Source organism: Annulohypoxylon truncatum (assembly GCF_022578515.1).
Source record: "Annulohypoxylon truncatum strain CBS 140777 unplaced genomic scaffold F4807scaffold_48, whole genome shotgun sequence".
NCBI classification, from domain to species: Eukaryota; Fungi; Ascomycota; class Sordariomycetes; order Xylariales; family Hypoxylaceae; genus Annulohypoxylon; species Annulohypoxylon truncatum.
In genome coordinates, this window is record NW_025953834.1 from 106,841 (window position 1) to 129,783 (window position 22,943).

At 48.4% G+C, this 22,943-nt stretch overlaps 6 protein-coding genes and 1 pseudogene across 7 annotated transcripts; 3 read left to right on the plus strand and 4 right to left on the minus strand.

Annotated features, from left to right (window-relative positions):
- Positions 1–2: 2 nt before the first annotated feature.
- Positions 3–4,722, minus strand: F4807DRAFT_297417 (uncharacterized protein). Its single transcript, XM_047994900.1, has 2 exons — positions 2,134–4,722; positions 3–2,068 (listed from the first exon to the last, which is right to left on the minus strand). The coding sequence occupies exons 1-2, from the start codon at positions 4,588–4,590 to the stop codon at positions 104–106; spliced, it is 4,422 nt and encodes a 1,473-aa protein (XP_047849519.1). The 5' UTR covers positions 4,591–4,722; the 3' UTR covers positions 3–103.
- A 1,529-nt stretch (positions 4,723–6,251) lies between these two features.
- On the minus strand, positions 6,252–7,353 carry F4807DRAFT_471356 (glycoside hydrolase family 61 protein; the record flags this gene model as incomplete). Its single annotated transcript, XM_048002916.1, has 3 exons — positions 6,252–7,049; positions 7,120–7,210; positions 7,288–7,353. 3 exons carry the CDS (start codon positions 7,351–7,353, stop codon positions 6,463–6,465), a joined length of 744 nt encoding a protein of 247 aa, XP_047849520.1. The 3' UTR covers positions 6,252–6,462.
- A 2,336-nt stretch (positions 7,354–9,689) lies between these two features.
- F4807DRAFT_465106 (uncharacterized protein) lies at positions 9,690–11,865 on the plus strand (the record flags this gene model as incomplete). Its single annotated transcript, XM_048002237.1, has 3 exons — positions 9,690–10,600; positions 10,666–10,949; positions 11,009–11,865. 3 exons carry the CDS (start codon positions 9,690–9,692, stop codon positions 11,863–11,865), a joined length of 2,052 nt encoding a protein of 683 aa, XP_047849521.1.
- Positions 11,866–12,417: 552 nt separating this feature from the next.
- On the plus strand, positions 12,418–14,710 carry F4807DRAFT_297536 (cytochrome P450). The gene is made up of 5 exons (XM_047994901.1): positions 12,418–13,030; positions 13,093–13,575; positions 13,629–14,237; positions 14,292–14,458; positions 14,530–14,710. Exons 1-5 carry the CDS (start codon positions 12,962–12,964, stop codon positions 14,696–14,698), a joined length of 1,497 nt encoding a protein of 498 aa, XP_047849522.1. The 5' UTR covers positions 12,418–12,961; the 3' UTR covers positions 14,699–14,710.
- Positions 14,711–14,833: 123 nt separating this feature from the next.
- On the minus strand, positions 14,834–17,530 carry F4807DRAFT_444722 (prolyl oligopeptidase-like protein). The gene has a single exon (XM_047999680.1). It carries the CDS (start codon positions 17,111–17,113, stop codon positions 15,491–15,493), a length of 1,623 nt encoding a protein of 540 aa, XP_047849523.1. The 5' UTR covers positions 17,114–17,530; the 3' UTR covers positions 14,834–15,490.
- Positions 17,531–19,115: 1,585 nt separating this feature from the next.
- On the minus strand, positions 19,116–20,709 carry F4807DRAFT_444725 (proline iminopeptidase). The gene is made up of 3 exons (XM_047999681.1): positions 20,235–20,709; positions 19,764–20,064; positions 19,116–19,710 (listed from the first exon to the last, which is right to left on the minus strand). Exons 1-3 carry the CDS (start codon positions 20,596–20,598, stop codon positions 19,455–19,457), a joined length of 921 nt encoding a protein of 306 aa, XP_047849524.1. The 5' UTR covers positions 20,599–20,709; the 3' UTR covers positions 19,116–19,454.
- A 2,086-nt stretch (positions 20,710–22,795) lies between these two features.
- Positions 22,796–22,882, plus strand: F4807DRAFT_t147 (annotated as a pseudogene). Its single transcript has one exon. The product of its transcript is annotated as a tRNA-OTHER (tRNA).
- The last annotated feature ends 61 nt before the right edge of the window (positions 22,883–22,943 follow it).

Genomic DNA, 22,943 nt, shown 5'->3' on the forward strand with positions numbered 1-22,943 from the left:
TCTCGCCCCCTTTTTGAAAATTTCCTAAGCTTGCTTCCGCCATTCCCTATGCACGCTAGAAACCAAGCTGATTTTTCCTATCCCTTAATGCTATGCTGTAACACTAACACCCTTCCTCATCACCATTCAAATACAGTCTCCTCAGCTCCCTCTTCCACTCTTCCAGCGCAATCCACTTCTTACCCTTCTCGCCATCAGGTAAAGGAACAGACCCCCTCGGCATACCTTCATACTCTTTCTCATCCCACTTAGGCAGCTCGATGAAAGTGTGCTCTTTCTTGCAGATTAACCCCTTCTTCTTCAGCTCCCCCTTGAGAAGCAAAGCATGGCAACCTGCGTCTAGCTGCGTCGCGCCCAGGCAATCCACACACGTGTACAACGGCTCGTCCGTCACCATCCACTGCTTATAGCATCCATCGCATGACACGAGCCAGCTTGGCTCGATTGGGTCATCGTTAACCTCGACAGGTTCCGGGACCCTTGGCTCAGGCGTCGGATCCCTTGTAGCCTCATTTGAATGAGACTTATGCTCGGCCTTTCCGCCAGCCTTCGGACTCTGACTCCGGCTCCTGTGTCCATCTCGTACGTTCTGCACACTCTTGTTCGCAAATCCGTTGCTATAAGGGGCAACCTGCTGCTCCTTCTCCTTCGGCCCGCCGTTGACCGCGGCAGCGGTAATTGTGCCGCCGGAAGATTTGGCAACCCAGTTCTCCCACGCGATCAATGCGTCGCGCTGGGCCGCATTACGCATCGTCCACGCGATCCGCGTGTTTTTCGTGTCCTCGATACTCGTGAGTAGTCGCGCCAGCAACCAATACGCAGTCTCGTCGTTCTCTTCGTCTTCATCGGACAAGAGCTCAATGATCTCCCTAACAATTCTCTCGATCCAGCCGCGCGCTAGATGCGAATCGGTCTTACGGCGGTGGTGATACCGAATCAAACAGCACACAGCAACCGTGCCAGTCCAAAGATCGAAGCTATCACTCGCGTCCGGCTCCGGGAGCAGGTTCGCGATAAGCGAGCCGTAAGAATCGACTTTCTCAATCGCTAAGTTTGGCTGGAACGCCTTGTCCAAATACGTACGTGCCAGGACGTTCGTCATGTCGTCGATTGAGTGTCGCAACAAGCTGTCGTTGCGGTGCAGCCGTATGTCCTCGAGCGCCGCCTCTTGGATCGCGACGATCTTTTCCTGATGCGCGCCATTGGCGGCCGCGGCCAGCGTCTTGGCGAAGCCGTCGCGCAGGATGAAGAGCAGGTCGTGTGTCCCCTTCTCGACGCCCACATCGATGGCCAGCGTGAAGAATTCCTCGATTACGTCCCACCGCTTCGTCGCATCCGCGGCCTGCGCCAGGATGTTGGTCTCGTTATCGGGGTCGTCGATCTGCACGACGAACTGGTTGACCAGCTCGTCAAAGTACGCGGCCCAGGTCGCGCTCGTGCTGTTCAGCGTCTCGACAAAAGCGATCAGCTCGTTCCACGCCCCGCTGCTCTGGTACCGCGCCATGACCTTCGTGTAGTCCCGGAAGTGCACGTAGTCGTACCGCAAGCTCTCCCTGTGCGTGGCCGCCGCGAGCCCGAGGTCCTGGCCCAGGTCCCACAGGCGATCGCCGAGGTCGAGCGTGATGCGCGCGAGCAGCGAGGAGTTGGCGCTGTCGCGGATCCAGAACTCGTTGCGGGCGCGCAGCTCGTCGATGTCCTTCTTGGCCTGCGCGAGCAGGCGCACGGCCTCCTCATTGCCGGTGTCGGGCTGCTTGGTCAGGAAGTGGCAGGCGTGCCAGTTCTTCGGGTTGAGCTCCACGGCCTTGCGCACGCGCGCCTGGTAGATCCCCGTCGCCTCAGCCTCGGTGTGGCACAGCTGGAAGATGATGAGCGCGCCGTGGATCTCCCAGCTCGACTGCTGCTCCGGCGTGTCGTTCGTCTTCTCGAGCTCCTCGGCCGCCCAGTCCTCGATCTGCTTCAGCGTTGCGAGGGTAAATTCCCGGTTTTCGAATTCTTGGAAGGCTGGGTCGCCTACGTTCCTGTACGGGTCTGGGTCGCTGGGCATCTGGGAGGACTTTTCGGGGTTGAGCTAGACGAGGTTGTTAGGAAAACGGTGTGCTAGGAATGTAGATGAGGAGGATTGAAGAAACTTACTCGATATAGATATCCGCGGATGAACCAACATGCGCACCAGAATTGGCGAGGGGTGAATTCCACACGACGGAACAGGTGAGTTGCCATATGTCTGGCTGCGTAAGAAAGAATCGCTCTATGTAGATTGGCTGAAGATGCCTTCACGGCCGCAACGAACGAGATGCCCGGCTCGTGAGTTATGTACTTCGTCACGGAGGAGTCGCGTAACCAGCGGGATATCTCCTGGACACCAGACATGGAGTATAGCCATTCGGCTCGAGTTTCTCGGAGATCGATGTACTCGTCCCAGTCCCAGGTATTCAAGCTTACGTTAAGGTTGAAGGGCCAGAACATAGAGTCGATTCCGCATTCCTCGGTAAAGAGCTTGACGAGAAGTGGGCCGATCTGGGCCTTCAACTCTCGGTCGGCAGCTGAGAGGTCGACTTCTTGCAAGTGGTCTAGAAGCCAATACATGGCGTACTGGCGAAGTCTCGTGTTATTCCTCAGCTGTTCCTCGGTGAGTATGATCAGGCAGGTCAGCGCAATCTTGATGTTGGCATTATCAAGGTCAAGGCTGATGTAATCCTTGTACTTTGCACCGAGCTTCATGTCGAAGAACTGTTCGAACTCCAGCCGTTGGTAGAGATCAGACGGGCACACGTTGTTGAGGAAATGTCGGACGATGGCGATCTCTGATTCTTGGATAATTTTTGGGCCGGACGTAACTATACTAAGCCCAGCATCTGTCTCGAAACCTTTTAATGGGATCCGGTCCTTGATTTCGGAAGAACGCCAATCGACGAAGCCGGAATCTGTGACAGTGAAGATGGGGTACTTCTCTGCGAGTTTCTGGGCGAAGGGAAGAAGAGATATGGTTAAAGTCACGGGTGCTGCCTCTTGGGTGATACTCTCGATATCCGAGAAGCCCGTCTTTCTCCTCGTCAGCGAAGGAGTAGGAGGTGGTACCACGGCGCTGTTCCGATGTTTTACAGATAGGAGTGCTTCCATCATGTCGACTGGTAGCCATCGTCGACCAGCCTCAATCCATTGAATAATCTCGTTGATCTCCTGAATCTCCTTGACGGTGCGAATATTGTTGAGCCGTCGAATTTCAGCGTCGATTTGGTCAGCTCGTGTCTTGTCGGCATCTGCGAGCACCTCTTCTATGTCGTCGATAAGGTCGACCTTCGCAAGGGAATTAAGACTCGTGTTCAGTTTGAAGTAATCGCCTGCACACTTGTAGCGCAGCGTCTCGAGGATCTTGCCTCTCCACTCAGATATTCCAGGGCGGCCGTCGTTTTTAAGGATCGGCATGTTATCCATTCGAGAGTTGATATACTTATCAATATCATCTGCGTTATGTTCGGCTATCGGAATGGTGTTAAACTTGATTCCTTCGAGCTCCAAGATCATCTGTGGTGGAGCAGTCAAGAAGATGCGGACTATCTTGTTGTCGGTTATCGAAGTCAGCCTCTGAAGCAGCGGAAGAAGTTCCTTGTTGATTCCATCGATAAACAGGAAGAAAGTGGTGTCTGGGTTCATGCGCTCCCTGTTATTGATGAATATTTGCTGCCAGAGATCGACTGAGCCGTCAAAGTCGGGGTTCTTCTCGAGAATTTGGAAGACGGCTTTGGTCATTGCTTCGTAAGCGGTGCAAATCTGCCAGAGTAACGTCCGCGAAACTACCTCTAGCCTACTACTTCCGACCTCTTCATCATCGGATTTCTTCTTTTCGCCATCCATGAAGAAGTAAGCAGTGACGGCTCGAGACGTCGGGCCAGCTCGGTTCATCTTCCTAAGATATCTCAGTGTATTGGCCATCACGGACGTCTTTCCTGAGCCGTTTCTGCCACCTAACACTAAAACGGGCTTGGTTGGGATGGACGATTTTGACCACTGTACGAAATCCTCGTGATCTAGGATCCACTTGCCAGTCTCGGCGACCAGCGTATTCTTACGAGTGTCGAAAGCTCTTTGCCAGTTTGGAACTGGTTCACCATCGTTATCCAAAGTATTTGGAGGAAATCCTAGTGCCTTAGCGATGGTCGTGCGCCACTTCTTTGCTTCCTGTTCTTTCTTCTGTTCCTTCTGGCCGTCGAGCATTAACTTGATATCGCCAGCACTGTCACTCACTAGCTTGTATGTCTGTGCGTTGACTAGGAGGGATTCCTTGGTATTAAGCCTCTCCATCATGCCAAGCAGGTCACTGATGCCGTTGTCGTTGAGGAATAATTGCTTCGTGAAAGCGAGGAACTTGTTGTGTTTCCTACGCAACTTGATGGTGCGATCGCAAATCTCGACGAATAGTCTAAGGTTCTGAACTGCGACTCGTTTGAGTCTCACGTCCATCCGTCCCTGATACGACTCGAGGCGCTCAAGGAACTCGGTGCATTTCTCGAGAAGCTCAGCGAGATTTTCGAATATGCCCTCGTATCCTTGCCATGCTTGTATGACGAAGGTGAGTGCATTGTAGCACATCCCCGCTGGGGCGAAGACCTGTACCGGCTTTTAGCAAATCGTGGATGAGGATACTCGACCCACGAGTCCACTTACGGTCGAGGCGCCTTCGGCGACTATCCCCCCTACAGTGTTTATACATTGTAATGTCTTGTTGACGACGCTCTTGAACGCGCCAAATTTCTCGGATTTCTTCTTGTCAGAGGCTTGGACATTGTCGATATATTGGAGCACGGAGTTGATGTCAAGCGTCTGAACCTTTTTCGGGTCTCCGCCAGCCAATTCGATGACTCTGTTTTGGACTTCTTTCCACGTTGCGTCGATTTCTTTTTGCTCGGCTATCTCCACAGCTTTTTCGTTGGTGGAGCTTGCACTCAAGACGCTATTAGACGTTGGTAACGTCGGCGGCGCCATTCTGGCCTGTGTTATCTTCGTTTTGGTCTGGTCAATAAGCGTGTCTCATTCAATTGCGACTAGAACAATTTTTATAATCATAACATCCTTCCAAGTTCACCATCCGTGACTTGCTATAGCCGGTCCGAAACCCTTTAAAGGGATTGGGTCTCATGCACATCTCGGGTAGCCACATCATACCGCTGTCATACAGTCAGCTCAGCTCATCCAGCCGCTTCCAATTTAGCGATTTTTATCGGAGCTTCACGACAATGATTGGAACGATAATGCTTCTTGCGTACTGCCCCGGTTCCGCTTGACGAAGGATTCTACCCCACCAGACCATATCTATGGGTCGATCCGAGCGTCTAACAGACCGCAGGGCTTAGCTTCTCCATAAGACCCTTTTCTAGTGCAGCATATGAACTCCTGAACCAATCCCTTCAAACAGATTGTGAGGAGAATCAAGTGGTTATTTGCCATCTCTCAGCCCTTCCTACCAATATCGTCTAGGGTTATGTGAATCCTCCTCAAGGATCGTATCCCGCAGATGTGGAAACGTTCGAAGTCTGAAAAGAGCAGTCGATGAAACGCAACCGTTATTCCCACCCCTGAACGCGGGTAACGGCAAGGGCGGAGTTAAGGCCCAAGCATAGGGCAAAAGGTACCCATGCGCGACCATTCCGGGGTGTCCTAGCTCGAGGTAACGCCACCACGCACGAGTGATACATTTTTAGCCTGCCACCTTGCTAACAATAGCTCTCAGGGAGCACAATAGCCATCACGCGAACCCTTGTGAGTCCTACTACACTACGTAAATTGAGCCGAATAAGTCATTCATCGAGTCGCGTTATGATTTGCATACGTTAACTTGTACAATAATAGGAACTTTAATATCCCATGTACCCCAGATCAAGTATCGAAGAAGAGAGCGGATATGTACAAGAATTGCATGTGGTCAAATATGCGACCATGCTGTGATGACATCTAATATGTCGTGTAACCACCCATGGAGATCGATATATTCACTTTTAGGACCAATAGGATTACTCTTTGACGTTGCAAACAGCCCGATCTGGCAGCCCTTTCGGCCACTTAATAGGGCTTCAGCTAGTAAGCTAACGAACCAGTTTAGAAGGCTTTCCCCTTTCGTCCACTATCTCTACCTAAAGTTGAGAGGTAGACACAGCTCTGTCGAGAGTGGTATCTGGTTTGAACTACAAGCGAATCGTTGAATGAGTTAAATTCACCTTTTTTCAAGTTATCGATCCAATTCACTCCCTGTTTTCCACTAGTTCGTATCAAGAAACACATTTGGACGATCAAAAGGCGCGTTGGAATTAGCTATGAACCTGCGAGGATAGGCGCCGCGGGAACCAACATGATTTCCAACAGCCACCAAATACCTAGCCAACTAACAGCCAGCCACCCCCTCATGATCAACAAACACTGGCGAATCGTGATCAGAGGCGACTTCCATCCCTTTCCCAACTCAATCATCTAGCATTGGATAACAGGGACATTACCAGGAGCGTTGTAAGCCTTGCCGCCGTTGTCGGGCTGGCCAGTCAAACCGTAGATGTTGACCACGATGCTAGCGTCGTTCTTCTCGTAGGCGCCGGGGAAGCTGACGGTCGAGCTGGGCTCGAAGGTGCCGCTGCCGCCGACCCTGATCTGGGCGCAGGACATGTAGAACTGGGCGCCGTTGGCCATGCGGGCGGAGTGCAGGGCGAGGATCTCGACGCGCATGAGGTAGTCGCCGGGGGCGACGCACTGCGGCAGCGCGAACTTGACCCAGCCCTGGTTCGCGATCATGTTGTCGACGCCCCACTTCTTGCTCGCCGTGTCGAACGTGTCCTCCCAGATCTTGAACCACTTCAGCCCCGTCTTGCTCGCCGTCGCCGCGTCGTCCACCTTGGCGAGCCACGCCGTGATCGGGCCCTTGTGCGACGGCGCTATCGGGTTGTCCGGGTCGTTCGGGATCTGCGCCCCGCCGATGACGTGCCCGAAGTACGCGCCGAGGTCGTCGCCCGGCGAGACGCTGATGACCTTGTCGGAGGTCGTGCCTTGCTTTTGGCAGATGATGTCTGGGGTTTAGAGGTTAGTAGTTTTTTTTTTTCCTTTCGGGACTTTCGATCGGTCTTGATATGTAGGTACCTTGCGAGGTCACATCGTAGACGGGGTTGTTGTCACTGGGCGCACGGAGACCGACGAGCGAGCCTTGCTTCTGGCCGTTGACTGACACTTCCTACATAGGTACGTTATGATCCATTAGCCGTGGTTCTGCTTAGGTACCTGGATAAGTTATATCCTAGGAAAGGTTACCTGGAAGATGCAGTGGGCCTCAGCTGACAAGGCGAATGCCGCCGTTGCGATCAAAGAGAACTTCATCTTGTCTGTAATAGCCGCAAGCCGTGTACGGTGTGATGTGTTAATGACCTGGTTTGGTTGGTGTCTTGGGTTCACCCTCGACGTCCAAGGTTCCATCGCACATATATATACATGGTAGACGATTACCCGTACACCATTACATGTCACTGCATATCACGACTTGCCGAACACAATATAATAAGGGTACATAGCATGAGCCCTAAACTCTCAGTTTGATTAACAGGCCGCAATCAAGAGTTCTCCGAGAAATATTAGACCAAGGTCTATGCCTCTTTTCAGATATTAGATGAGCTGCCTATGTGTCTCAGGGCGCCCGGTGGATTCTGGGGTAATATAGCCTGTAAAGGCAGAATTCACATCCGGGTTACAGACGATTGGCTACAGGCCTATTGGAGTCTAAACGCGAAGCTTCCGAAGCAGGAATCCTAGAAAAGACGGGAACCGATTGGAAAATGGGTATGGGGAAGCTTCATTTATATCTGCACAGAAAATCCGGGGCGCATGGTGAGAGTACGGGACGATAGCCCTATGTTCCGGGCGCCAAGCGAGTGCACTAGACCATATGACAAGATTAAAGTGAGAGATGACGGTTTCGTGCACCTACGGACAGACGGTATTGGCTCGGGAAGGACGTTAAGTACCTAGGTAGGTATATGAGTAAGTTGGGTTGTCATACTAGTGTAGCTGAACACCATAACGTGTCCCCCTAATATACACCTATTGAGGAAAGGACCGATTCTATTTGGAATGGTATCTATTGAGGCTTTCCAAAATTGATATGACCATGCCATCGTCAAGGTCAACCTACTATGGGCCTGAGCCGACTTCCGAATCTTTTACTAAACCCCTACTAATCAATTTTAGTACCTACTTTTAAAATGATACCAAACATTAGTAAGGTAGCTAGAATGAAATCTTCTGTCAACGACGTTCATCTCCTTATATATTATCATGGGTATGTAGATTGGGAGATTTTTTCACCTCTTTAGGTACGCATAAGCTAACACTCAAGGCCATTGGTAGCATAAAGCATCCCGCAACATTCTATTGGGTTTGATATTTGCTAACGTCTGTAGAGCCCGTCTTTAAATAAATTGATACACACTACCTGCCTAGATATCATATCGCCGCGCGGAACCAGTGGGAAGATACTGGCATCGACAATTTGCAGATTCTCCGTCTCGTACACGACCAACCTCAGATCCACCACTCCTCCCTTCTCCTTACCCAAGGAGCATAGCTGCTAAGCTACAGCTATGGTACGCAGTTACCGCCGTATAGGGAGTGTGCGTATTAGCCCCGTCCGGGACTCTATCCAGGTGATTTTGCTTCCCGTCGGGCTCGAAGAAGGCCGCTCAAGGCTCCGAGGGATGTAGCTGAGTGTTGAGCGCCTGAGTATGGCGCGCCATGATTTCCCAAGTCGGCGGCGTGTGAGAAATTGATGAATGGACCGGCTTTGTGTGCTCGACATAGAGCTTCTGAGCTAAGGCGAGTGCTTCGGGTTCCTGGTACAAGAGTGGATCGCTGCCGCAACGATAAACGCGACCGATCATCTTGTCACCGCCCTTATAAACGGGCAAGCCCAGGTACCTCTTTAAAGGTTTCATGAAGACGCGCACGATGCACGCATGTCTTTCCTCTTGGCTGTAGGAAATCGCCAAATCTCCATCGTAAAGGCCGGCCCGTCCACTAAGTAACGACGGAATCTTTGATTCGTTTTAAGCATGATCATCAATTTAATTATTGCTATTTCTCATGTCTGAGTTGCCTGTAATCCAGACACTATTCGGTACCGCATCGGCTCTGATTGAGTCTTGGCTTATACGGAGCCTTTACCGTTGGACTTAGGTGTTCTGTGAGATTTGCCCTTTCCCACAGACCAACCGCTGCGGTGGCTTGGTGAGAGAGGAAATGATGTGTTTAAGCCTAAGCTTACCTACCTTAGTACCTAGGTAAGTAGATGTTCCAAATGGGTGTAGGCATATAATTGTTAGTGGCTTAGCTAACCCTTTGATTGCTTACCTACATTATAATTATGTTTATGCAATAATGCTTGTATAACTCGACGTCCATGTTTCTTTCTAGGTATTTAAAGGGGGGTATGTTTAGATGATATGCAACTATGCATTACCTACAGCCCCTCCCATGACGGCGCTAATTCATGGTGGGCTAAGTATTATCTACCTGAAATGAAGCTGGCAGTTGGATTTCTCTTCTTTACAACGTCAATATCAGCCTATTGTCTTTGTAGGGAAGTCTCATTAAAGCTAACGTGGAACGTTGCCCAGATATATAACTCATTGGAAAATCTCCTTAGACTGAATTGCCAAAGAGCCATGGTGAACAGGTCCACAACTGAGGTCTCCGACTTGACCGAAAACGGAATTCATACAAATGAATCCGAAAAGAATTATAGGAGGATAAGAGCATGCATCGCATGCCGGAACATGAAGATCAAATGCGTCTCCGTCCCGGGTTCTAAAGATTGCGAAGGTTGTTTGAGATTCTCCCGGCCTTGTCAGGATCCTGGGCCCCCGAAAGCCCGCGTGAAGACCTCCCAGAAATTTTCCGAGCTAGAGAAGAGAATCGACGCCCTTACCATTGCATTGGATGCTGAAAGAAGGCTAAACCAGCAATCCCTTAAACAGGTAAGGACAGAAGCACTATGGTCTAAGACACCAGATACCGATGCCAATGATGCATGGTCGTCTGCTGGGCGACAAGATCAGATTCAGAGAACCGCCTCCAACAATGATGGAATCAGCGCTACTCTAAGCGACGATATCATCGATACAGGCTTGATAGATATGGATACTGCTTCTCAGTTATACGACCACTGGCATATCTACATGCGTCCGTTAATGCCTGTGGTCCAATTTTCGGCTGAGGATGACGCACACACCATCAGAGTGAAGAAGCCCACGTTATTCTTAACTATTATGACGATAGCTAGCACTTTGATAAGGCCTTCCCTTGTGCCTCATCTCCTGACACGGCTGAATAACATCTTGGCTCAAGAAGTGTTTATTAAAGGCACAAAATCTCTCGACTTGTTACAGTCTCTCACCCTCTTTTCACAATATTACATACAGCCACCAAACATCAAAACTTTTGCACTCCCACAGCATATGTACAGCGCGGTAACCATGTCTCACGATCTTGGCTTGAATACAGTCTCCAAACCAAACGGGGGCAAGGATAAAGAGATTTCTAGGACTTTATTGGCCATCTACTTTGGTTCATCGTGGTCAGTACTTATTTCATCCCAGACATAATTGCAGGTATATATTGACTGGTATCGCAATTCTATAGTACTGCAACACTTTTGCGTCGACATCAACCCCTCGTTTTCACCTCTTCACATAGAGCTTATATAGAAGCTCTCACACGAGATGATGATAGGCGGGATGGTGATCAATGGCTATGTAGCTTGGTGGCTCTTCAAGAGATATTCGACGACGCCTCGAAGACGTTACATGCCTCACATAGCAGTACGAATGAACCATTCGATGACTTTGGAACGCAACATTTGCTTGGGATATTTCAACAGAGGTTAGCAGACTGGAAGTTATCCCCATCAGGGGACATCGACCCACGTAAGTGCTGTATTCATGATAGGTTATTCGGTACTCTACTGATATCGGTCTGTTCCAAGGGTTGAAAAACCACGCAGCATCGATAACGGATCTCTACATTCATCAGGTGGCTATCCGAGCCTACGTTCACCAAATGCATGCTTGGGTCAAGAGCAAAGAGACGAATTGCTCAAGCCAGCCACTGCCGCCACCGTTCTTTACAGCGACCCATACAAAGGCACTGTGCCACTGTCTCAAGGTCGGCGCTGACGTTATAAATATTTATCTATCGCTAGATGATGCAACTACCTGCTCTCTTCCCAATATCTTCCTCGTCTGGAATTTGTGTGCTGCGATTTGCCTTATCAAGCTAGGCCACTTCTCCGAGGGGCTGCCTCAGATGAGCGACAGCGTTGATAACGGGCTGCCTTCTCCGTCAGGACTCCTTGAGGCGATGATCCAAAGACTCACGAAACTTTCTCAGCATGGATACTTCCCCCAATCACGACCATTTATTGTCGCAATCGAGAAGCTCACAAGATGGTTTCAGCAGAAGAAGATCGTATGCTTGAACAATAATGGGAGTTGTAGTGAGGCGGGTAGCGGACCTGTTCATGGCGTCCTAGGAACGCAAACGCCCCCGGCTTCTCCACCCCTTCAAGCTCGAGTTGGTGATCAAAACCACCTAGAAAGTCTTTTCGAGCTTGAGTCTAAATGGAGTTCAATTACACTAGCTGGAACTCAGTACATTGATGAACAAAGTATTGATTGGAATTCAAATCTGCAGGAGTTAGACCATCTCAAGGATACATCGACTAATAGCACAACCGCTACGGACGCTTTTGGCACTGCTGAGTACCCCAGTTACTTCAATATCGATTTTGGTAATCTTGGGTTTGGTTTCGATGATATGACAGATATCGATAATTTCATATAGGGAATTACTCATCAGCACGGTTGTGAGATTATTCCAATTTTCATGCGAAATCGAAATGATGAGTCAGGGCCCGGGTGAAGGTGATCCCGTGACATCCTTTAGATTCACCACATAACGCCTTAAATTTTCAATCGTAGCCCGTTGCAACAACATTTGTTTTATGTTACTCGACATAACATACTTCGGCTTTCTTTAACTGTGATATCATTACAATTATTATCCGAGATACAAATGTACAAGTCAGTGGTTGTTATCACGTGAGTACCTAATCCATTACGATACCTAACTTCGGTTTAACAGCCTGGTCTAACATTTCAAAATGAAGGAGTAAAATACTACGGTACGACAGAATACATACCACCTGGATACTCTCAGAGAATATGGGAGACTAGCGCTGAATGAATCCCGTAGATGGAGTGTACCTGCTGGGAAAGTGCGATACACACTGCAGGGGTATATTAGATCCCCGCTCTTAGATTCAGCTTCCAGCTGTTTTAAAGCAATACAACATTCTTATCCCCCTAATACTGATCTCCCGTAGGGTCTAGATTCGGAATTCTCCAGCGATACGCACGGATACATATTTTGCATGATACGCGGCTTCTGAACCTGCATATGTGCCTTGTCATCACATATGTAGGTAGGTACATGGAGCATATGCTCTGAATTACAAGATCCACTCACTAGAAGGTGGGTAGCACGGCAATAAGGCGAACGAACTAGAGGATATCCCGCACTTAGCCTCGTACCTAATTGTGATTGCTGGATAATAGGTACGCTTTGGATAGGGCACCAAGGGTCTCCAAATAAACACAAAGAGTGATGTTACATTCGATGATCTGCAGTATGTAAGCTGATGGCCGGCCATAGGACAGATGCTAGATTAAACCTCGTCTCTTGGCTTAAAAGTTACTTGCGCCTATACCCTGAACGGCTAGCCCTCTGGCAGGTCAACTCTCCACATCTCCTCACCGTTAAGATATAAATACCTTAAACTTCTAATACTTGCCTTACATATACACTCTTCGTATGGTGTCTAGATCTTGTTGATACATATTGATAGAATATCATCGAAAACCTGAGCTACGAAGCTATCATGGCATCACTGGCTTCTACTTTTGTGGCCGACGTCTTCCTCTCTACCCTCTTGATCTTAGTAGCGGTGGTGAGTGCTGTCTTGCGTACCCGTGTCAAGGTCGAATTGAGTGACTTGCTGACCTTACGAAGTCAGCAATCTACTTGCTAGGCATCCTAGTGTATAATATATACTTCCATCCGTTGTCTGCCTACCCTGGGCCGCTGCTAGCACGATGTTCACGCATATGGTATATCAATTCCCTGCTTCGTGGGCGGCTGCCTTTCGACGTCCACACGTTGCACCTGTGTTACGGGGAAACTGTGAGGATCGCCCCTGATGAGCTTTCTTGCATCAACCCCGGGGCATGGAAAGACATATACGGTCATCGAGTTGGCAAAGGCGAGGTCCCAAAAGACCCGATGTTCTACACTTCAGCCGGGGTAGACAGTGTTTTTTACGCTCCTGGTGAGCGTCATGGTCGATTGAGACGGCTCCTGTCACACGGGTTCTCCGAAAAAGCGATGAGAGAGCAGGAAGCCACCATTCAGCAATACATTTCCATCTTCATTCAACGTCTGCGTGAGCTGTGCCAGCAAGGGGATGAGCCCGTTGACATGGTTAAGTGGTATAATGTAAGCATCATGTTTTCCCACACTGTGCCTTCTTTGACACCATCTTCGAATAGTTCTTCACCTTTGATGTAATCGGGGATCTCGCGTTTGGAGATTCATTTGGCTGCCTCGCAACCTCCACTTACCACCCGTGGGTATCGTTCATCTTCAACATCAACAAAGTTAGTTCGTTTTTCCGAGCAGCCCAGTATTACAAACCATTAGCGAGCCTATTGTCGCTGTTGATACCGAAGCGTTTCAGCGAAATCCGTAAGAATCATTGGCAGATGACTCGGCAAAGGGCGTTGCGTCGATGGGAAATGCATACTAAGAGAACGGATCTTGTGACACGAATGACTGATCCAGACAGTGGTATAACAATACACGAGTTCATTGCTAACTCGTCGACGTTGGCTATTGCTGGAAGTGATACGACAGCGACGGTTCTCTCCGGTACAACTTACTATCTCGCCAAGAATCCGGACAAGTTGCAAAAGCTTGTGCGAGAAATTCGGTCAGCCTTTTCCTGCGATGAGGAGATAAACATGGGATCAGTCAATCAGCTGCCATATCTACTTGCATGCCTCGATGAAGGGATGCGCATTTACCCTCCGGTGGCGGGTAATCTACCGCGTCGGACGAAGGTCCCTGAGGAACTTGACTGTGGCTTTGTCCCTGCAAATGTAAGTGAATTTACGCTGACGGGGTCCTACGACGGGCTAATTAAGTTCTGGTAGACGACAATCTCGGTCTTCAACTACGCAATGTGTCACTCGCCCCAACACTTCGCCCGACCTGACGACTTTATACCTGAACGTTGGCTGGATGACCATGATCTCGAGCCAAACAATAAATCAGTCGTGCAGCCGTTTTCTGTTGGGATGCGTAATTGCCTTGGTCGAAAGTGAGTAGTAACCTGTCTAGGCTGTTCTTAAACTTGCTATGAACCATCCTTAAGCTGACTTGATTCATAAGTCTCGCTTATTTCGAGATGCGACTGCTGTTAGCTCGCCTTCTTTTTCATTTCGACCTGGAATGGATCCCCGAGTGCGAGGACTGGGAAAAGCAACGAGCATTCAATTTATGGATAAGAAAAGCCTTGCAAGTGAGGTTGAAATTGGCGCGCCCGTCGGATAAGGTATAAAGGAAACGCTTATTACGTTGAATTCTAAGAAGCACAATGATGACATGGTGGTACTGAAGGAAAGCTGATAGTATGATCTATTTGTCCATAGTAGAAAATGTTGAAAACAGTATTAAAAAACTCGAGACGCGTTGATTTGTTGAAAGGATGAATAGGCGAGGAAATCGAGAACACGAGATGATATGGGCGCCAGCGAATCCATAATGATTTTGGAAGCCCCACCTTCCGCATCTGGGTATCTCGAATGCCGAGTCTAGCGCGACAAGGGTTGTAGGGCACTTATGCAAGGAAGATCAAACTGGCGACAAGGTACAAAGGTGGAAGGTGCTACTCGCACCGTGAGGGGTACACAAGAACATTTCTCGACTTGCTTGAATTCTAGAAACTTGGAATAATACATCATCTTATCCTCTCCTGCCATTTACGAGATAGCAAAATCGAACTTACCTACCTAGCTACCTACCTAGGTGCTCATTCCATGACTTTCATACACTGCGAAACCAGGACTTTCACGGTTTGACGATATTGACTAGCAACATCGCCAAGAGCTCAATCAAAAATAGCACAGCCTCAAGGTACAAAGCGCATATATAACAAATAAAATAGTTTCAAATTTAACTACCTAGGTAATTATGCGAGTGGGCAGCTTTGGGGCAGCTGCGGAGCCGTTGGCGGGTGGGCCAAAAAGTAATCTACATGGAAAGAAAAAACACCAATCTACACCTAGCATCGGGCCGGAAGTGCTCTATAATCTATATCGGGTTGGCTCGACGACTATCCACTACATGCTCCTTACAGAGGCGTCTGTAAGGCAAAATAACTTTCCAGGAATTTCACCTGCTCGCCATTCGCAATCGGCACCATCCCCCACCCGTTACCGACATGCATGGTGATAGTCTCATTCGCCGGCGACGGGTAATAAGGAGTCAGGGTTCCATTCCCTGTGTAACTCGACCCCTTGTTCGGGTCCCCTGTCTTAGCAAAGTTGGCCCAGTACGAGCTCAGGCGTTCGGCGATATCATAGTCCTCCGCCTGCCACGGAAGGTCTGTGCCGTATAAGTTGTTGAGCGCGTAGTTGATCTCGGACTCGTGGTGTGCGCCCATGTCCTGTCCTGGCGGGGCATGATCCCAGTAATAGGTGTATATCTCAGACTTGGCGGATGATCGCCAGCCTTTGGCGAAACCCCAGGACGACACGAGAGAGGTATCGCGCCACATAGCATTGTACGACATGGAAGCCTGAGTGTCGTTGGAATAGGGGTACAGCTTGAGTGCCTGAGATGTTAGATTTCCGTATTGGTCTTGCATCTTCTCAAGATAGTCCGCAACGGTGATGTTGAGGCCATAAGCTGCGCCAGATTCATCCTTAGTGTTGCCAGTCATGAATGGAACATCATTGCCGGGCCCCGTGTGCAGCTGGTCGATGTACTTGCGCGGCATAGCCCAGTAATCAAGGGTCGGTCGGAAGTTGTACGAAATAGAGGTGGGGCCGACAGAAGAAGAATTTCCGTCTAAGAGATCGGCAAGCGGAACTTGACGAAGTTCGTCGATGGTGGTGAGATTGTTAGCGGCTAGGTAGGCGATACCCGTAGACAGGGTGTAGCTCAAATTGTTGTAACCTTCCGCCAGCGAGGTGGCTAAAGGATCCCGAGGATCACGCACGCCAGACTCGGCAATTGCAGCGAATATCTGACCCTTGGTCAAGTCGCTGTTGACAGTGTGGTAAACAGCAGCAGATCCGGCAGATTGGCCGACGACGGTGATACGTTTTGGGTCGCCGCCGAAAGAGGCGATGTTGTGATATGTCCAGTTGAGGGCTGCGAATTCGTCAAGCAAACCCCAATTGCCTGAGGAGTTGGTGCCGAACGTTGCCATCATCTCCTCGTTCAATTGAGGGTGGCCTAGCCAGCCCAATGGGCCGTCACGACGGTTGCAGTTAACGAACACGACACCCTTAGATGCCATGCCGGCGCCGTCAAATAGAGGATCGGGGCCAGACCCACCGGCCGGGTGGTGCCATAGAATAACGGGAAGGCCATCGGAGGTCGACTTTGCCGCAGTCCAGATGTTGACACTCAGACAGTCCTCGCCATAGGCATACCCTGAGCCCGATTCACCGGGGCAGGTAAGACCAAACTCCTTCGCATCGCGCGTAGTGTTCCATGGTGTCACCGGCTGTGGTGCTTTCCATCGATTCTTGCCGGACGTATCTGCTCCATACGGGATGTTCTTGAATACGGCGACATCAGCCCAGTTAGTGACAGTATTTCCCGCCGGAGAGCTGTTGAACGCGGGATACCCTTGCACCGGTCCGTAGTTTGTGTTGAGAACTGATTTATACAGGGCCGCGGCCACGCTGTCGACCCCCATCAACGACACAGCCGCGAGCAACGGCTGCATTGAAGATGTCCGCATGATTTCGAATAGTAACGAGTGTGTATCTTGATGGAAAAATGACTTGGTTGTCTTCCAACCATCAAAATGAGTAATCCTACATACCTACTGTCGCCAAGAGAGATTATTTATACAAACACTTGTTCGATGCCGCATAGCCTAGCAATTTCCAAAGGACCGATTTAGAACGCGACGTGGGTGGAGAATCGGGCAACTACCGATCAAATCAACAAACTAGTATAGTAGAAATCGGTATATACCTACCTAGGTACCTTGCAAAGCCACGTAACAAGTTACGTAGAGTAGCACTGAATTGCTAGACTCTAAAAGTGATCTGTTGATCTGTTCTCCTAATATGGAAAAGGTTAGCAAAGGGTTGTGAACACTAGAACGCGACGTTAATTTAAATTACGCGTTCGAATGAGCCCCATACTCCGCAATAACGAGCGTATGGCACGACGGCGCCTGCTAACCTGCCGGAATAGCGTCAAAATAAATGGAGCATGTGCGAATTAGTATTAATATTACTGTAATGCACTGTAATTTCAACTGCACCCTCATTACTTAATTAGCTTTTTCTAGCAGGTCAAATCCATGTAAGCTACCTACCTACCTACCTAAGGAGGTAGTCAAGGGGATCGATTCTTCATAGCGCGAGGCAATACTAGTCGTAATACGCACACATATACTCCATTTACTTTGACGCTATTCTCCGGTCCGTGAAATCAGACGGACCTTGTAATATCAGACGGGCCTCCACTCCACTAACTTGATCAAGCTAAGTACATACGTAAGAACATAGTCCCCCATATAAATCTAAGTACCTATTGAACCTTTGAACTTGAAACACTTTCCTTATTACATATTAACCTTGTCTTAACAATAAGGTTCTTCCCGAATTACATAATACCTTTATCTAAATCCTTTCACAGCCTCCCTCTCAAGGCTGTGATAGGGCTGCCAATAAAGTTGTCGGGAGGCTTATACCGAAGCTACCTATGTACCATGCGCGTTACACGTATATCGGAATCATGGCTGTGTAAACCCGACGCCGCCGTCGTCGTCATCATCGTCAATAAAAACTGGTAACTCATCCATGATATGGGCGCGGCTTCGCAAGGGCGATGGCGAACAGGTGAAACTTTTTCCCTTCAACAGCAATAGGTATATGAGGGATTATACTTTAAAAATGCCTATTCCCCTAATGCTAGCTTGGTTAGGCTTAGTGGAGTGGAGGCCCGTCTGATGGGGTTTCTGTTCGGACCGCTACTAACTCAACATGGCAGCATAAGACCCGAGGAAACGGCAACCCCGCAGTCTAAATCCCAGCCCGGGGCCCCATTCACTCGCCTATTGCCAGCTAGGAAAATGACGTAGAAACAAGGCAGTATGCCCTATGTTTTCTATACTAAATCCCTTGGATAACCCTTACACTTAAAAAAAATCTCTTCTAAAAGTTTCATATATTATCCGATTCCTTGTTGACTTGCGCAGCTTTGCTTGCGTCACGAGGGGCTATGTCAGCTTCAGACAACCCTCCTGTAAAATGCTTCATATCTGGGATTATTTCTTGATTAGTCTGATCGAATACCTAGATTAGTGCGTTCCTCGGTCTTGCGATTAGCCACTCAGCATTGCCTCCCTCTTGTCTACTTTTCTTTTTTCCTGCATTCGTCAAGGAAAAGACGGTGGCTCTTAGCGGCCTACTAGGTTAGGTAGTAGTTCCTGAGCGTACCCCCTGACTAAGGGTATTACCCGACCTAGATCTAGAAGGTGCCTCAAAACAAGGAAAACACCAAGTACTAGGTACTAGGTAACGATACTATCAGACTGGTCACTGGATTCTTCGTAATGGATTTAATTTATTCAGTCTCTGAAATTTATGTGTCTACAGACGACAAATTCTTCTATCAAAACAATCTTGTCTCAAAGGAAATCACGTGAAGAACCAAACATACGGACTACCTGACCTTAAGATAGGACCTATACTGAAGCACGTGATGATAGAGTATCTATCCATAACCGTGTTTGTCAACACCACAATCAAGGCTATAGGTGTATGGGCCTTATACGAAGGTAAAATCGAAACATCCACTCCAAAAAAGGAAGATCATACTCGCGGCCGATATATTTAATATGCCTAAGCTACTTCTCTAGAATCGGGGACAGGAAGCCATTAGAACTTTACGAAGTCCTAGTCCACATCAATCTTCTAGTGGTTAGAGAAAGTCTTCAGGATCACCTGATGACACAGGAGTGGGCTACGAAGTAGTCGACAATGCCGCCACGGCGGTAGCAAAAGGAAGTCGAGTCCGGTCTTTTCCATGGTGAGGGACGGCTAAGAAGACAGAATCCTGGTGCTTTAGTCGTTGCTGAGGAATTCCCCGCAAAGCTCCATGAATCGGTCTCGCTCCTCAAAGTGAGTCATATGTGATGAGTTCTCTAACGTCACCCACCTAATTCGAGGAATGGTGTTAAACCAGGGTTTGACGCAAGAATCTGTAACTTCGTCATATTTTCCATTTATGAGCAAAGTCGGGACGTTGATGTTGTGGGCCTCTTTCCAGCCCTCCCAGTCCTTGAAGTTGCCGATGATGGTAAATTCGGACGGCCCTTGTCTTTGTACAGAAATTAGTTTCCTGCGCATGCCTGGAACATTCAAAAGACTTACATTGTCAGATACGCGGTGGGGTCTTCGTGAAGGTGCTGAAATGCCATCATGACTGGCTCGGGGAAGGGATCAAGTCTGCAAACATGCTGACCGTAGAATACGGCACTCGCCTTTTCGTACTCCGGACTTTCAAAATCTCCCTTTCTCTCGCATTCCTCAATTGTCTCACGAACGTCCTTTGGAAGCTGAGATAAGAGATCTCTGCAACCTTTTGCGTAGAGTGGGATACTTGCAGGCGCGCCCGCTAGCACAAGTTTTCTTAGTCCCTCCGGGCGACTGGAAGCGTAGGCGCCGCCAAAAACTTGAGACGTATCTATTAGTATTTTTGAAATATGGATAGGCAAGAAGGAGCCAGGAATAAATGAGCAGATAGAGTAAGCGGGGGGCGAAGGTGGAATAATCCGGTGGCAATATATACATCAGCCCAACTAAGGAGCAGGATAGAGTCAAAGAGATGATCGTGACACCTACTGCCGCCCCAGCTCTGACCGAGGATATAAAACCCCAACTGGTGTAGATTGAAGTGCCTGACGAGGTTCTCCAGCTCCTGGATGAATAGATTGAACGTCCAGAATAAATCGTCTCCTGTCTTCTCTGGGAAACGAGTAGAGCGGCCACATCCGATTTGGTCATAATAGATTATCGGGATTTTATACTTTTCGTGCAAATCGGTAAGGCTGGTAAGGTATTCATGGCCAGCACCTGGACCGCCGTGGAGCGCGACGAGAGGCGGAGTCGTCAAGTCTCCAACGACCTTATACCATGTCTTGCATGGCTTCGACGTACCAGGAGCGTCAAAGGGGATTTCACCTTCTATAAAACTCGGAGGTGGCATATTCTAGTTTGATTCACAAGTTTGGTAAAGATCACCTGAGAATATGATATGGTTAGGGAGATGGGGAGGTGACAACGAGGAAGGCGGATCCGTGGAGGTTGAGTATCTGGCTGAAGGGGTTTAAAAATGGTATATAGACGAGCTCTCTACCCTCCGTACCCCCTCTTCTATTGCGACCTGTTGGTCCTTATGGATGACTTGGTCAGTTTGGTGTTAGCTCAGACAAGTATCACAGTTACATTGGGGGCTGCGTTAGGCATGATCAGACCGTTCCAACAAACATTAGTACTCAACGGTTAAAGCTATAATTAATTATAAGGGGATTTAGTACAGGAGACCTACGAGTTATAATGTGTCTTAACAGTCTGCACCAGGCTTAATCTAGTACATACCTATGGCGTGGATCCTTGCTTTTCGTATAGAGACTACCCTGCTAATTTGGTGGCCACCATCGGCTAATAGGCTTAAGGTATATCTTGAGTCGCCACGAGTGAACATGGAGGCAGTTAAACAGCACTGTTAGGCAAAATATGTTGTATGATAAAGGGGTTTTTGACAGTTAAGTGAGCTTAGTTATGATACGTACCTACCTAGTATGTGTAAAAAGCGGTGATTATAATAAAATATGTTTTAACTAGGTAAATTACCAGAGACGAGATATATCCAGGTACGTAACTAATGGAAAAAGTTATTCGTATATAGGTACGGTGCAATAATCAAGATATTTTCCCGCCGCAACAGTCTGTCGATCTTAGTATAAAAACCAAGTACAATCGAGGTGATAGCAATAAGAAGCTACGTCGTTACCTAATTGAAGAATCGGATTTTGACCCATATCCGATACCGAAGCGGCGGCATCGTTAAGAATTCGTGGGTGGCAAGGCGGCATACTGAGAAGTGATGAGTTATGTTGATAATTGCGGTTACTTGGTGGTGGTCTTCAAAAGTAACTTGGTCGCTAAACTACCTACGGATAATGCATATAATATGTTCAGTGAGGCGTCACAAGCCAGCGCTAGTGAGATGCAATGCTGCGTCTGTGTGCTAAGGCTTGCTACCTAGGTACATGATGACCTTAGCCAGGACATAAATAGGTACGTCACGGCAAGCTTCTATGTTGGTACAGGTTGGACGCCAATCAAACCAACTCATATTACCCACTGCGGCTCTCTTATCATTGTTGGCTTGAGGTTACATACCGATATTCGTATCCGCTGGGCAAAACTAACTGGCTGCCCAGGTGCTTATACCAACACGACACTAACATTCTTAGGATATGTGTCATCCCACCATTCAACCAGCTATGCACAACCAACCAACCCCCTTGCACCCCTTTTAGCTCCAACTACCCAACAATATCATCATTGAGACATGTGAGCAGCTTGACACTTTGGTGCTATGATACCTAGATACCTAGGTATCGAGCTATATCCCAAGATCCTTAACGATAGCGTCGCTTCTACCAGTGATTTGCGCCTTTTTTCATTTTTATTCTGGTTCACAAGGTTCCCAAGTTGACCTTTTCCTCCTAGACCTAAGTTTCTCTCATCTCGCCCTCATAAATTAGCTCCGAATATATTCCATTCTTATTTATATCTACCTACGGATGAAATTGAGCTCTAGTTTGTTGGGCCCACTTATTATATCGGTGTATTTGAAGCTGTTTTCCCACCTACTTAGACATAGAATTAAAAAGAGGTAGGAATGTTGTACTAGTTAGGTCCTTTAGAATTTGACGAAGCCGAAGAAAGTTACGAAGTGCCCCTCATGGTGCAAATAGCACTTTCCCTCATTGTACCCTCCATTTCTTGATTACTAAGATCAAGTTAAGGGTCAATCAACGGTTAAAAGGGACTACATACACTTATCAATGGGACAATTTGCGATTGGCTGACTGTAACTGAATTGAACGTTGTGGGATCCAAAAAGCTGCAAAACTGCTAGATCGAGAAGTCTTACTCTAGGACTTGCGGTTATTATGTCACGAAGGGCGGCCTCCAGTCTTGTCTGATTACCGAGAAATCACACTCGACACCTAATTAAGTCATGAAGAACGAAAATGTAGTAGTCTTAAGCATTGATGAAACAGGGTGTTCCAGCGTACGCTACTACTGTCTTCTGCCTAGCGACCTGGTACCAAAAAAAGTAAAGGAAACTCATAAGTTATCTATATGTAGGCACTCTCCCTTTTCAAGACTCCCACATGGCGCAGTGGTTAAAGCGTCTGGCCGCGCATTAGCGTACGACTACGCATTGCGAGTGGGTTCGAATCCCGCTGTGGGCAACTTAACCAACGGTCCGATTTTATTCAGGTTTTTTCACCCCGCTTTAGGGTTCGCTGGGCG

Coding starts and splice junctions, on each gene's coding strand:
- F4807DRAFT_297536 (XM_047994901.1), top strand. CDS start 12,962: ATGGCATCACTGGCTTCTACTTTTGTGGCCGACGTCTTCCTCTCTACC. Junction 13,576..13,628: donor ACATGGTTAAGTGGTATAAT/GTAAGCATCATG, acceptor ATCTTCGAATAG/TTCTTCACCTTTGATGTAAT. Junction 14,459..14,529: donor CGTAATTGCCTTGGTCGAAA/GTGAGTAGTAAC, acceptor TTGATTCATAAG/TCTCGCTTATTTCGAGATGC.
- F4807DRAFT_297417 (XM_047994900.1), bottom strand. CDS start 4,590: ATGTGCTACAATGCACTCACCTTCGTCATACAAGCATGGCAAGGATAC. Junction 2,069..2,133: donor TCCGCGGATATCTATATCGA/GTAAGTTTCTTC, acceptor AACCTCGTCTAG/CTCAACCCCGAAAAGTCCTC.
- F4807DRAFT_444722 (XM_047999680.1), bottom strand. CDS start 17,113: ATGCGGACATCTTCAATGCAGCCGTTGCTCGCGGCTGTGTCGTTGATG.
- F4807DRAFT_444725 (XM_047999681.1), bottom strand. CDS start 20,598: ATGCCACCTCCGAGTTTTATAGAAGGTGAAATCCCCTTTGACGCTCCT. Junction 20,065..20,234: donor CGGTCAGAGCTGGGGCGGCA/GTAGGTGTCACG, acceptor ATACGTCTCAAG/TTTTTGGCGGCGCCTACGCT. Junction 19,711..19,763: donor CCCACCGCGTATCTGACAAT/GTAAGTCTTTTG, acceptor TTCTGTACAAAG/ACAAGGGCCGTCCGAATTTA.